The sequence below is a fragment of the Gymnoscopelus microlampas genome, assembly GCF_963454915.1.
Source record: "Gymnoscopelus microlampas genome assembly, chromosome: 14".
NCBI classification, from domain to species: domain Eukaryota; kingdom Metazoa; phylum Chordata; class Actinopteri; order Myctophiformes; family Myctophidae; genus Gymnoscopelus; species Gymnoscopelus microlampas.
In genome coordinates, this window is record NC_139951.1 from 27188980 (window position 1) to 27203572 (window position 14593).

General features: G+C 45.1%; 1 protein-coding gene across 1 annotated transcript in view; it reads right to left on the bottom strand.

The window, feature by feature from the left end:
- LOC311059923 (liprin-alpha-3-like) overlaps nt 1-14593 on the bottom strand; it is a gene marked incomplete at both ends in the record, with an annotated part of 44352 nt that overhangs the window by 27484 nt on the left and 2275 nt on the right. The window contains 2 exons of the mRNA XM_084078042.1: nt 277-441; nt 1076-1177. Coding sequence (XP_083934168.1) covers nt 277-441; nt 1076-1177 — 267 coding nt within the window. The remainder of the gene's footprint in view (nt 1-276; nt 442-1075; nt 1178-14593) is intronic.

Sequence of the window (14593 nt, forward strand, 5' to 3'; positions counted from 1 at the left end):
TAAGCAGATTACAATGTATTATAGAAATAGGATGCATAGCAACTGTTACCTCTCCATGTGAAACATACTGTACGGTATCCGCAGTACCGATTTGCCGCCTCTTATCCTGAACTGGAAATGTCATGTGCAAATTGCACTTTTGGGACGGCCCTGGTGGACCGATTGTTGAGAGGCACTGGCACCGATTGTCAATTAGTGAAACTGAGAGGCTCTGTTGCCGACAACGGTCTACGGCAATTCAAGGCAAACAAAAATGACATTGTTAATTACACCAACCTTTTCGTCCAGTGCCTTGTGGTGCTCGAACAGGGACTTAAGGGCCTTGAGGACTTCCACCTCGCTGGAAACCCCTGCCGGGGACTGGGCCTGTCTCTTCACCACCGTCATCCTTAGGCTCCGCTCGTGACGCGACACCAGACACTCCAGGTGTTCCAGCAGTAACTGGGGAGGGGGGGGAGGGTGTTAAGCATCATTTATACTTCATCATACGATAGAGCCACTTGGCAAAAAGAGCAGATCTGCAAGCTCGTGGCACGTCATGAGCTTGCAGATCTGCTATTTTTGGTGCGCGACACAATCGTACGCTGAAGCATGAATTAGGCATCAGCAATTCAGGCAGAGGAAAGAAGAAAAGAGTGATGACGTACCGTACAGAGCAAAGCAGGGAGGAGAGGAGAGCAATGGGGTGAGAGGGTACAGAAAGACAGGGATAAGAGAGGGAGAAATGGAGAGAAAATAGGGAATGGAGAGACCATGTGGGTGATATCATGAGATACAGAGAAAATAGAAGATAGAGTGGTGTAACAGATTTGAAGGAAATGAAAACGTTTCGAGAAGAGCGGTGAGGTAGCACAAAACGACAAAATGGTTGGAAAGATAAGAAACGAGAAGACGATGAACAGGGGGAAAACACAAAGAAGAGGGACGAGGGGAAGTAAAAGAAAAGAAAAAAAAGAAAGCGGAAAGGGAGCGCCATCCCACCCACGCAGTCACAGCACAATGGATGAGGAAGAGATAATGACAGGAAGACAGTTTTTTTTTACTAATAGGCAAAATGGCCGCTATAACATCTTACACGTGTGTTGTTCCTCTCCGCCTTGAGCTCAGCAATCTCCTCCTCTCTCTCCAGTAGCTGCTCCCGGCAAACGTTCAGCTCCTTAGTCAACACAGCGAACTCCTGTGGGACACACATGCAACATGCGTTCAGGTGTGGCGCCGTGTCAGGTGCAGCTATTTGACCAGATAGTTCTTTAGGAACACCACGCCGCCTTGCTGTAGCTAAGACAAAAAAATGGCCCATAAGCCCTGTATACTTCCCCGTGCGACGAATAGTGAACATAGCTGATCTACGGATGCGTTTGAAGCAGATAGATCTGCTATTTTCGCTATTTTCGAAAAGTATAAAAAAAATATATATATATAAATGATAGCATTTGTTTCATAGTTTTGCCAAATTATGGAAAATTCCCGCCTGCTGTATAATGACATACCAAAAATAGTGATGTGAGGTTGAAATTGTCACACACACACACACACACACACACACACACACACACACACACACACACACACACACACACACACACACACACACACACACACACACACACACACACACACACACACACACAAAGTACTTTGTCCAAAATCCCCCTGTAGAAAGACACATTGTCCGACCAGTAGTGTGGGAAGATGTACTGTACTGTATATGTGACGTAAACACACTTAACAATCGCGTAGCTCACTGACACACTTCCCCGTATCACTCTCCCCCTCTGTGAACACAACATTCATGGAGAGATTACGTCACACCATTACACAATGGCACTGCACGGGAATACACAAGAGAACAAGAGAAGGCCTGAAAACACAGCGCCGATATGTCACTTGCAACACTAACGGGAATACATTTGCAACTAGTGCGCAGTAATGGAGTGCAAATAGGAAAGCTTGTCTTACATCATTTGTGAAAAACAAAATACAAACACAGACAGACAGACAGACAGACAGACAGACAGACAGACAGACAGACAGACAGACAGACTCACTCAGTGTATGTCAGTGGATGTCATGGTCAATGATCTCTTAAACACTATAGCTATAATATATCTATATGGTTAAGAGATCATTATACTTAGCTGATCTAAAAGCTAACACTTATTTTTTTATTGTTGCCTATAATGACTTGCATGCCCAAAATAGACATGCCCAAAATATGCATGCCCAAAATAGGGTGAAAGTGCTTAACACAAAAAACAGCATCAGCAAAACATTCTAGGATTGAGGAAACTGCTCTGTTTGACTGGCTGAGAATGACAGTGACTTTGCTACCTGTTTTATAAATCAAAACAAGTATAAATAGTACATAAACACATAATGGGCCTGTGAGTGAGCAAGGAGGAGGAGAGGGGAGAGAGAGAGAGAGAGAGAGAGAGAGAGAGAGAGAGAGAGAGAGAGAGAGAGAGAGAGAGACAGAGAGAGAGACAGAAAGAGACAGAAAGAGAGATACAGATGGTGACACAGTGGGTCCATTGGCTCATGGCCTTGTGGGATTGTTCCTTGTTTGGATAAGGGCGGCTTCTCAGTTGGCTTCTCTTTGTTCCCTTGTCGATTCTTTTCCATTTCATCTCTGAAAAAAGAAAGCCTCTGTGGACTGGCAGGCCTTCATTCATCTAAATGAAAGTAGTATCTTTCTTTGAAATACAGCGGTTAATATGAATACTAAAAAAGAAAAATCTAAGAGAGGGAAATGTCGACAAAACTGAGACTGTGTCCGAAACATTACCATGTACTCAATAGTATGTGGAATGCACATTTCCTGGAAATAAAATAGTATGCGATACTGTACGCTAGGCCGGCATAAATATCCCACAATGCAATATGGTAGTGATGACGTCAACATACCAGAATGTACATGGTGGTGGATAGCAACCACACAACAACAATTAACCACTTAAACCCCAGCATCGGTATTGTGGGGAAAGCTTTCGCTGAAAATTGCAGATCGACAAGCTCACAACGCGTCGCGTGTCGATCGGCTATTTTCAGCGGAAGCTTTCCCCACACTAACAGAAAAGACACTAGTATAGAGCCCTGAGGGACTCCGTCAACCATATAGGGTTTAAGTGGTTAATTACTTTTCAGGCCAAACTGCTACTTACATTCAATCAGAAAAAAGTGATCTGAATCGACTGACATTGCCATACTTTAAGCACCGGTGGGGCAAAACAGATGAAAAAAACTAGAAAAAGTGCTCCTCGGAGCACAGGTCTCCGCCAGGTCAGGTAGGTTATTGTGGGCCAGCAATGTTCGGTCATTATAGAGGTGAGTGGAATCTGTAGAAGTTAAGGGATTCTTGGCTAGGTCTTGCCCAGAGAGCCAATATACAGGGTATGGGCATATACTAATGACATCAGGAATCTCCATATATGGGCATAAAGGGACACAGGTAGACAGACAGATACAGAGATCTCCATATATGGGCACAAAAGGGACACAGACAGACGGGTACAACGGGTACTCCGACAAATCCCCCGATACTATGACTCTAGATGTGAACTCTAGATGATAGCCCGGACCTCTAGTATTATTAATTGCCTTGATTTCGCATATGGTAACATAGCACATTTTGTTATTAACCTGCTGTAAACATTCTGTAATCTTTCTTATGCTAAAACGCATCTCACACAGGAAAGTAAAACTAAAAATTTAGGCTACAGAAAACCTACGATCAGGATAGGTCCTACATTGTTGCTTTTGTTGCTTTTAAAACACTATGGAAAAGAACTGTGGGCGCTCGGGTGGTGCAGTGGTAAAGTCCCTGCCAACCACCACGGAGGTTGTGGGTTCGAACCGTGGTGCATCCGGCTTTGTCGAGAGCGTCTACACGAACACAACAGTACTCCTGCGGGCTGGGGCGGCACCTGTCAGCGGGGAGTGTTGGGCGGGAGGAGTAGGACGAAGGCTCTACGCGTCCTCCTGGTGGGGGCTCCTCACTGGTAGGTGAGTCAGTAGGATACGACAGCAGTGACAACACAGAATTGTGTGTGGGGAGGAATCAATTGGCATAACGACTAAATTGGGGAGAAAAAGGGGTAAAAAAGAATTGGCTACTCTAAATTAGTTTTTAAAAAAAGAAGACATTAAAGGTATATGATATACGTAACTATTCTTGTATTTGTTTATATGGAGCTTGGGTGGGTTTACCAGGGTGGAATGCTGAATTATAACATAGGTACTGTTTAACATCATTTGAATTACCAGTGTTTTGTGAAAAAGGTCAGTAGCCCTGAAACGTCAAGTTTTGAGTGACATGACGGGACGCCCTGAAAGTCAAGTTTTGACATGACGGAACGCCATGGCGACGTTGCATGTTGACAAAACTATGCCTAAACCTAACCCTAATCCTAACCTCACAAAAATATGTCTAAACCTAACCAGGCCTGGAATTTCTTGTCATTTTAGTGGCAAAGCCACTTGGCCTTTGGTGTTGTCCATTTTTTGAGGGCACAAAGGCCAAATGCCAGGGCAGGAAGGCCATCAAATAAAACAAGATTTTAGTCCATTGAAAGAATGAATTGAATTTAAGGCTTATGGGTGATTTTAAATTTAATATGTATACTATCGGCAGTGAAATAAATAAATTATGGTATTTACAATCTGATCCATGCTCGGCCCTGCCCTGCACCAATCAAAGTCACTGGATTGGTTTAAAGATGGGGACTCAGGGGAGTTAAGAATTCAGAATCTCAACAAAGACACTGGTGTCTTCATGCCAAAAAGAAACACTAGTGTCTACATATTGACAAGAAAGAGACAGAGAAAATAAGTGGCACTGTCAGCTGGGGCATTAAGGCCACTGTGGCCTTTTTTTGAGGGGCAACGACGGCCATGGCCTTCGTGGCCTCCGTGAAATTCCTGCCCTGACCACAACCCTAACCTCACAAAAATATGCCTAAACCTAACCCTAACCTTAATCCTAACCCTAACCTCACAAAAGAATTGTCTAGATTTGATCACGGGAGGTTGCGGTTACTAGTCAAGCATTGCTACCAGGTAACCACAGAGACAGCTGTCTAGTCCCTTGATTCGAGTAGTGTTTGAAGCTCCAATGCGTGCCTTTTAGTTTTTGCAGTCCTATAGTGACGCATTAGGGAGTGAAAAGTCTGAAAACGACAGAGTGGCAATAACTGACGCCTATCAGTGAGAATATGTTGGTAGGAGCAGGCAACCGCATGAAACATGAAAACATTGAGATCCTGCACACTGTCTTCACTTTACAGCAAACCTTCATACCTTCATCGGGTACCTCCAGTGTTTAAAATCTGTTGCCCTAAAATGCTTCCTATCCACATAGTACTGCAGACTTATTCAGCTGGATTATATTTACACCTACCTTTAAAATGTGTCCCTGCCCTGGCATTTTCTCACACAAAATGCAGAATGCTGCACATCATTTCCACATCCGCCAGAAATATGATTGCTCAGGATAACACTGATTTATCATTGGCGTTCTGATGTTGGAGTTTAAAAGCCTACAGTACCTACACTCGGGTCCAGCTCAGTAGCCTTGTGATTGGAGTGTCCGACATAAGATTGGGAGATAGGGGGTTCAATTCCCAGCCAAGCCATAGCTAAGACTATAAAAAGGATACCCAACGCCTCCCTGCTTGGCACTCAGCATCAAGGGTTGGACTGAGGGTCCTGCGTCATGTAGAGCTGAACCTAATTGCACTTTTTCATACTAATGTAAAGCCCTGTTAAAACACATTTTCGGTATCACTTTGAAATAGTGCATTCTATTGTTTTATTTTCAGAATACTCATGGTTTAATAATATAACTTCACATATGTATTAACTGATGTAAGTGTTTTGTATTGATAGTGTCTCCTGGTGTCTAAACCAATCTGGGACACGTTAGATTGTGGGGGAGGGTTTACCTCATCAGCAAGCGTGGTTTCAGGTGGGGGGTATTTGTACCTGGGGTTTTCCCCTTTGAAGTCAGTTGAGGAGAAGTCTTCAGAGAGACAGGTCGCGGCCATTGTGGTCTCTGTGTTTATACATGTCCAGCGAATATTTGGCGACTTAAATACGTTGTATTGGCCCAAATCCTGGTCAACTGTTTCATCAGAGCCTTCACGTTTATGCGCCTGTGAGTGTTATTAGTATTAGCTTTGAGTCAGTATTTGTTATACTGCAGCAGCAGTTGTTTGATCGCCCGCCCAGTGGCAGAGACAATTTCAGATAAAACTCCGCATTTATGCGTGATCCGAGACAATTGAAATTTAATCACGAAGACGTCAACGACGCTGTGAATGCGAAGCGACCTGTGTGAACTGTGAAAAACATTCAGTGATTGTCAGCAGCGTTGCGTAGTAGCTGTTTGTCTCGACGGAACCACCATCACCGCGTGGAAGGACAGCGTTTCCCCCCCCAGCGCCCGGCTGGAGAGGTTTGCCCTGCGGGCTCGTTCAGAGGATCCCACCGCTCACCGGAGAGAGGTTTGAATACAGCGTGCGTCGTGTACAAGTGTTTCGTGAGTACTGACAACAGACAGTGGAGTACAATATTGCTTGCTAAACCAAGGAAGGACTATGATATTGCTTACTCATTCATCTATGTGCACCAACTGGGCCCCAACAAATTAGAAATCCAAGCGCTTGGTTATATAGGTTGAACTGAGGTATTTGGGTTTTACTGGAATATTCAAATGCGTCTTCTATAAGGTTTTTTCTTTTTGGGGTGTTGTTTATTTTGTTTACTGGAAGTTGCCTGTACATTTAAGCAGAGGTTTTGGTATTTAAAAGGAACAATTTGTGAAGTTTCTCTGTTCTGATATTGCCCCACCAGTGAGGTTAAGGGTTTGTTTTATTTCATTTGTTGTCAAATACAGTTTTGAAGGTTACTTATTGCAGTGCTTATTCTAACACACACACACACACACACACACACACACACACACACACACACACACACACACACACACACACACACACACACACACACACACAGTCAAACAATAATAAACCTTTTTGATGTTTATATATAAAAAGGTGTTCATATATATTATTCCAATACGTTTTCTGGGGAAGTACAGGATATACCATAACAGTTGGTGTAGTATTTCCGCAGTGGAGGCACCGCGCTGTTTAATTATTATTCATTTCATCACTACCAATGCAAAGGTAAAACGTTACTGGGTCTATTTTACCATTTTAGACAGCGCCAGTCAGGAAGTGTTAGTGAATCCACCATCAGCCACTAAGAACTCAGGATCCTGTTTTACTGTTAATGGAGTGTAACCATAGTTTGTTCAGCAGGCATACAGTAAGGCTCATTTAGATATTGTTTATGCCATTCTTGCAGTCAACAATAGGGTTACATTTTGGAGGCACTGCTGAGATAGTTTTTTTTCACTTCCTGTCTATGTATTTGGTTTATTGACTTGACAATTTTTCATTTACCAGTAACGTATTCACTAGGTAGACAAGATGGAGCTTTCTAAGGTTATTACATGGTGCCAGGAGGAGCAGCTTAGCCCCACCCATGCCTTTGTGTTAAGCAATGTTCCACTGGATGTTAGTGATGACACTGTCATCAAAGTCCTAGACACTGTAAAAGATTTGGGCCGTATCAAGATTCGTGGTCGGCGAGGTGATACAACAGGTAGACATTTGTTAATATTAGTGGAAGCCCGCACTGATGTAGCTCCTGACATTGTACCACCACAAGTAGGGATTGATGGAGAAGCAGGTCCCTGGACTGCACATTTGGTTGCCAGTTTAGTAACCCCAGATCCCAAATTGGCAGTGCCAGAGCCACCTTTGGAAGTTGTGGATTTCCACACAAAGCTTATGTCATTGTTACAGCATGAAGGAAAAACTATGGATGATGTCAGAGCCATTTCCTCACCGACTCAGTCCCCCAGACCTGATGTGAACATAGATTTGTTTAACGCTATAGGCAAGCTAGTAGAAAAATGTAACCAGGTGTCTACTGATGGGCCTAGTTACAGAAAACTGAGACTGTTCTCCGGGGTAAAGCCTGTACCAGCTGGGGAAGAGGAATATGATCCTTGGATGGAGCAGGCTACTCAGATGATTACTGAGTGGCAGTGTACTGAGGCAGCGAAGAAGCAGCGTATTACAGAGAGTTTGAGAGGGCCTGCTGCTGATATTATCAGGTTCTTGAAAATCAGCAATCCCTCTGCCACTGCCACCGATTACTTATCTGCCCTCGATATTACTTATGGCACTACTGAAAGTGGCCAGGATCTTATGGCACAGTTCCGTCACACCTACCAAGAAGAGGGAGAAAAATTGTCTGTTTTCTTGTATCGCTTAGATAAGCTGCTTCATAGAGCTCTCCTTAAAGGAGGAATTGATGCGCTAGGCATGAATAGAGCACGCATGGAACAGCTCGTAAAGGGTGCACTCGTAAATGACATGGGGGCCCTGCGTGTGCGTATGACCCACTCAAAACGTGATCCTCCATCTTTTTCTGAGCTAATGAAAGAAGTGAGAGAAGAAGAGGACTGGATAAGTGCTCGACAGAGTGTAAAACCAACTGTTAAGGTTGCAGCTGCTGCTGTTCCTCAGATGCCTATGCAGCCTGAGTTTGACAGTCTGAAAAGAGAAGTACGGGAGTTGTCTTCACAAGTGTCAAAACTGTTGACTGTGACCACGACCCCTTCAAATCCTGAAAGGTCACCAACACCCACCCGGTCAGAGGTCAGAGTGTCAACCACTTCTGCTAGCGATGCACCCTCACGAGCAAGGACTCCCAGACCTCCTCAGCCAATCATTTTCTGTTACAAATGTGGGGAAGATGGGCACACCCGGAGAGAATGTAAGGGCTCTGAGGACCTGAGGAAAGTAAATCAAAAGCTCATCCAGAATCGGCAGCAGGGAAACTTCCCCGGAGCCCCGTGAAGGAACGGCACAGGACTCCTATTGACACACGTTCCGCCCAATGTTCCCCCTCTACAGTGTCCGGTTTGCCTGATGGCTTAGTGGGACCCCCATCTCTTGTACCTGTCCAGATAGAAGGGATTTATTCTAGAGCGTTAATCGATAGTGGATCCCAAGTGACCATGCTATATCGCAGTTTCTATGACACATACCTGAAGCATCTGCCCCTTCAGCCCCTCAGTGCCCTTGAAGTTTGGGGTATGAGTTTCAACCAGTACCCATATGACGGGTTTCTGATTCTGAAATTAGAGTTCCCAAAAGCTGTAGCCGGAGTGTCCCAGATAGTTGAGGCTCTAGCTCTAGTGTGTCCAGACCCTTTAAAAACCAATGGGGAAACCATGGTTGTTGGTACAAATACCAGTTTAGTGAGGAGGATGTTTGATTCCTGCAAAGAGCAGTCGGGCGATACTTTTCTACGCACTTTAAGCCTTCATCCAGTCATGAGAGATGCTTATGAGAAAGTTAGCCAGACAAATGTTTCAGTAGATGACCCTGACAAACATGGAACAGTGTGGTTCACACAGCACAGGCCACTTACCTTACAACCTGGACAGTCAATGAATGTCTCTGGTATCCCCAAATTCCCTGGCCAGGTCAGTGATGGTTTAGTGCTTGTAGAGCAACCCAAAGACACGTTCTCCTTTGATGATTTAGAAGTTAGACCTGAAGTCCACTCGGCCTCAGTAGTGTCTAGCAGACGCATCACTGTGACCATCAGAAATGTTTCCACTAGGGAAGTGTCACTGAAACGGGGCACACCTCTCGCTCACCTTTCCCCTGTAACCTTAGTGCCACCGCAGATGTCCCGTAGTGATGTAGACTCACCTGCCCCTCTGTCCCCTGCCTCTTTTGATTTTGGCGACTCCCCTATGCCAGCCCATGCAAAGCAGCACCTATGTGACAAAATGATGGAGAGAAAAGAAGTGTTCTCCTGCCATGAGTGGGATGTGGGTTGTTCAAAGAGCACCACTCACACAATACGCCTGAAAGACGACAGACCGTTTCGAGAAAGATCACGTCGCCTCCCACCTGCTGACATGGAGGATGTGCGCAAACACCTACAAGAACTACAGAGCAATGGCATTATCTCTGAGTCAAGGAGCCCATACGCCTCTCCGATTGTAGTGGTGCGGAAAAAGACAGGGAAAGTGAGAATGTGTGTGGACTATAGGACTCTTAATAAAAGAACTGTACCCGATCAGTACACTGTCCCACGTGTGGAAGATGCCCTCCATTGTCTCTCTGGAAGTAAATGGTTCTCCGTGCTAGATTTAAGGAGCGGATATTACCAAATACCCATGAGCGAAGAGGACAAGGAAAAAACAGCGTTCACTTGCCCTTTGGGTTTTTACCAGTTTGAACGCATGCCACAGGGAATTTGTGGGGCGCCCGCTACTTTCCAGAGAATTATGGAGAGAACTGTGGGGGACATGAATTTTCTTGAGGTCCTGGTCTATCTTGACGACTTGATTGTTTTCGGTCGAACCATTGAGGAGCATGATGCCAGACTACTCAAAGTTCTCGACAGACTGAGAGAAGAGGGTTTAAAACTATCCCTTGATAAGTGCCAGTTTGGCAGGACCTCTGTCACCTATGTAGGACACATTGTGTCACAAGATGGCATAGCCACTGACCCAGCAAAAATCGAGGCGGTTGTTTCCTGGCCCCGGCCCACAACAGTCACCGAGCTCAGATCCCTATTAGGTTTTTGCGGTTATTATCGTAGATTCGTGAAAGACTTTTCCAAGCTGTGTCGCCCTCTTAACGAGCTTCTCAAAGGCTATCCATCCCGTTCCAAATCAAACAAAGTCCCCAACTTGTCCAAAACACAGTCCTACTTCAAGCTCTCAGAACCTTTTGGCTCCCGATGGAGTGATAAATGTGAGAGTGCTTTCCAAGAGCTCAAAACACGCATGACACAAGCCCCCGTGTTAGCCTTTGCAGACCCACAAAAACCCTACGTCCTACATGTAGATGCCAGTATGGATGGACTTGGTGGTGTGTTGTACCAAGACTACGAGGGTGGACAGCGTCCTGTTGCGTTCATCAGCCGAAGCCTCTCTGCTTCAGAAAAGAACTACCCAGTTCATAAACTAGAGTTCTTAGCTTTGAAATGGGCTGTTGTGGACCGATTGCATGACTACCTGTATGGAGTCACCTTTGAAGTTCGCACAGATAACAACCCACTGACATATATTTTGACGTCAGCCAAACTGGATGCCACCGGGCACCGATGGCTCTCAGCATTGTCAACTTATGATTTCAGTTTGAAGTATAGGCCAGGGCAGATCCACATTGATGCAGACTCCTTGTCTAGGCGTCCTCACTCCCTATTACCCGTTGACGATGAGTGGAAGAAAATTCCAGTCCCTGGAGTACGAGCCCTGTGCCAAGTTGTGTCCACAGTCAAAGGAGAAACACATTTCCCCACGTGTGCTGCTGTACAGGTCGGAGCACATGTATCTGCTGTCCCACAAGCCTATTGTCGCCCAGTTTCTGTAGTGGCAGACCAAGTACCCAAGTTCAGCCCTAGTGAGATTCAAGCTGCTCAGCAAACTGATCCCTGTCTAGGAGCGGTGTGGCTTGCCATTAATCAGTGCCAACCTGCAAGTAGCCTCTCAATGATCCACCCAGATCTTAGACTTCTAAAGAAGGAGTGGGGGAAAATGTCAGTTAAAGAAGGCCTACTATACAGAACCACTAAACAATCTGACCAGAATGTTAGACAGCAACTTGTATTGCCCAAAACATTTCACAATTTTGTTTTAAAATCACTACATGATCAAAATGGGCACTTGGGTTTTGACAAAACTTACGCCCTAGTGCGTGATCGATTTTTCTGGCCCCGTATGAAGCTAGAAGTGGAGGCCTATTGCAAGTCATGCGAACGTTGCGTTAAAAGGAAAACACTCCCCCATAGAGCTGCCCCACTTTCCCATATGCAGAGCTCAGGGCCTCTGGACTTAGTGTGCATTGACTTCCTTTCGATTGAGCCAGACTCTCACAATGTGTGCAATGTATTAGTGGTTACGGACCATTTCACCCGTTATGCCCAGGCTTTCCCTACAAGAGACCAAAAAGCCCTAACCGTAGCAAAGACATTATGGGAGAAGTATTTCATTCATTATGGCCTACCCACACGCATACATTCTGATCAGGGGAGAGATTTTGAAAGTCATCTAGTAAAGGAAATGCTCACCATGTTGGGTGTGAAGAAATCTCGCACTTCGCCCTATCATCCTCAGGGTGACCCTCAACCTGAGAGGTTCAATCGAACCCTGTTAGACATGTTAGGCACACTAGAGCCCAGTCAAAAGTCGAAGTGGAGCCAGCACATATCCCATTTAGTGCACGCCTACAACTGTACCCCAAACGAAGCCACTGGGTACTCGCCCTATTTCCTCATGTTTGGAAGGGAGGCTCGACTGCCTGTCGATGTCTGTCTTGGAGTATCTGCTGATGCCAGCACAACTGCTTCATACGAAAAGCATGTCTCCAGAATGAAACAAGAATTGCAGGCAGCATATCAGTTGGCACAAGCTACTGCAAGTAAAATGAATGAACATAACAAAGACAGATACGATCAGAAGGTGCGCTACCATTGCCTAAATCCTGGAGACACTGTGCTCATTCAAAACCTTGGCTTAAAGGGAAAACACAAACTTGCAGACCGCTGGAGTCCGTGTGCTTACCTAGTAGAGAGCCAAATGTCAGACCTCCCAGTGTATCGCCTTAAACCTGTGGATGGGAACGGCCCAATCAAAGTTATGCATCGCAATCACATATTGCCGTTGAGACAAACAGTTAGACTTAGCCCACCCGTTGATTCGACCCCATCTCCTTCGGCAAGAGTTCTCCGGCGCAGGAAAGCAAAGGAGAAAAATAAAGCTTGTGTGGCCCTGGAATCAAATGCCATGAGTGATCTACCCCCCAGTGATCAAGATTCTTTAGACTCAGAGTCTGAATATGGAACTTATCTTGAGGATGTGGATAATTTTGCCCATGAGTGGAATCAGGCCGTTGAGCCACCTGCAAGGGAGGAAATGCAGGAGAACAATGAGCAAATTACCCTAGAGCCCGCAGTCATACTTGATCTACAGAAATCAGTCCCAGTGAGGTCAGACCCATTGGAAAGCCCACCTACGCCAATAATTCATAGGGCTGAGGAGGCAGAACAGGACGTTACTGTAGATAACCCTTGTACTTCTGATCAGTCTGATGTAGAGAACACCGTGACTGCACCCATAGAGGTGCGACGGTCAGTTAGAGAGAGAAAACCCGCTGAACATTTCTCTTATGCTAAATTGGGGGAACCATGTCAACAGAGTGTGGTAGTGTCAAAACCCACAAGCGTTCATTCAGTCACACCACATTCATCTAGGCATAATAATGTTTCTAATGCATCGTGGTCATGTGCACAGACATTTGTGTCAAAACTTACAAGTGACCATTCAGCTACCTTCTATGAGAACAAGGAAAAACTTTCATGTAAAAGTGTACTTGGTCCAACACAAATTGATAGTGGCTGACTATGTAAAGGTTGATGTTTTGTTTTTGTTTTTTTCTCTATGTACACCCAGTTGGGTTTTAAGAGTCCAGCATGGGGGCATGCTGTATTTTGGTGGGGGAAGTGTGTAAAGCCCTGTTAAAACACATTTTCGGTATCACTTTGAAATAGTGCATTCTATTGTTTTATTTTCAGAATACTCATGGTTTAATAATATAACTTCACATATGTATTAACTGATGTAAGTGTTTTGTATTGATAGTGTCTCCTGGTGTCTAAACCAATCTGGGACACGTTAGATTGTGGGGGAGGGTTTACCTCATCAGCAAGCGTGGTTTCAGGTGGGGGGTATTTGTACCTGGGGTTTTCCCCTTTGAAGTCAGTTGAGGAGAAGTCTTCAGAGAGACAGGTCGCGGCCATTGTGGTCTCTGTGTTTATACATGTCCAGCGAATATTTGGCGACTTAAATACGTTGTATTGGCCCAAATCCTGGTCAACTGTTTCATCAGAGCCTTCACGTTTATGCGCCTGTGAGTGTTATTAGTATTAGCTTTGAGTCAGTATTTGTTATACTGCAGCAGCAGTTGTTTGATCGCCCGCCCAGTGGCAGAGACAATTTCAGATAAAACTCCGCATTTATGCGTGATCCGAGACAATTGAAATTTAATCACGAAGACGTCAACGACGCTGTGAATGCGAAGCGACCTGTGTGAACTGTGAAAAACATTCAGTGATTGTCAGCAGCGTTGCGTAGTAGCTGTTTGTCTCGACGGAACCACCATCACCGCGTGGAAGGACAGCGTTTCCCCCCCCAGCGCCCGGCTGGAGAGGTTTGCCCTGCGGGCTCGTTCAGAGGATCCCACCGCTCACCGGAGAGAGGTTTGAATACAGCGTGCGTCGTGTACAAGTGTTTCGTGAGTACTGACAACAGACAGTGGAGTACAATATTGCTTGCTAAACCAAGGAAGGACTATGATATTGCTTACTCATTCATCTATGTGCACCAACTGGGCCCCAACAAATTAGAAATCCAAGCGCTTGGTTATATAGGTTGAACTGAGGTATTTGGGTTTTACTGGAATATTCAAATGCGTCTTCTATAAGGTTTTTTCTTTTT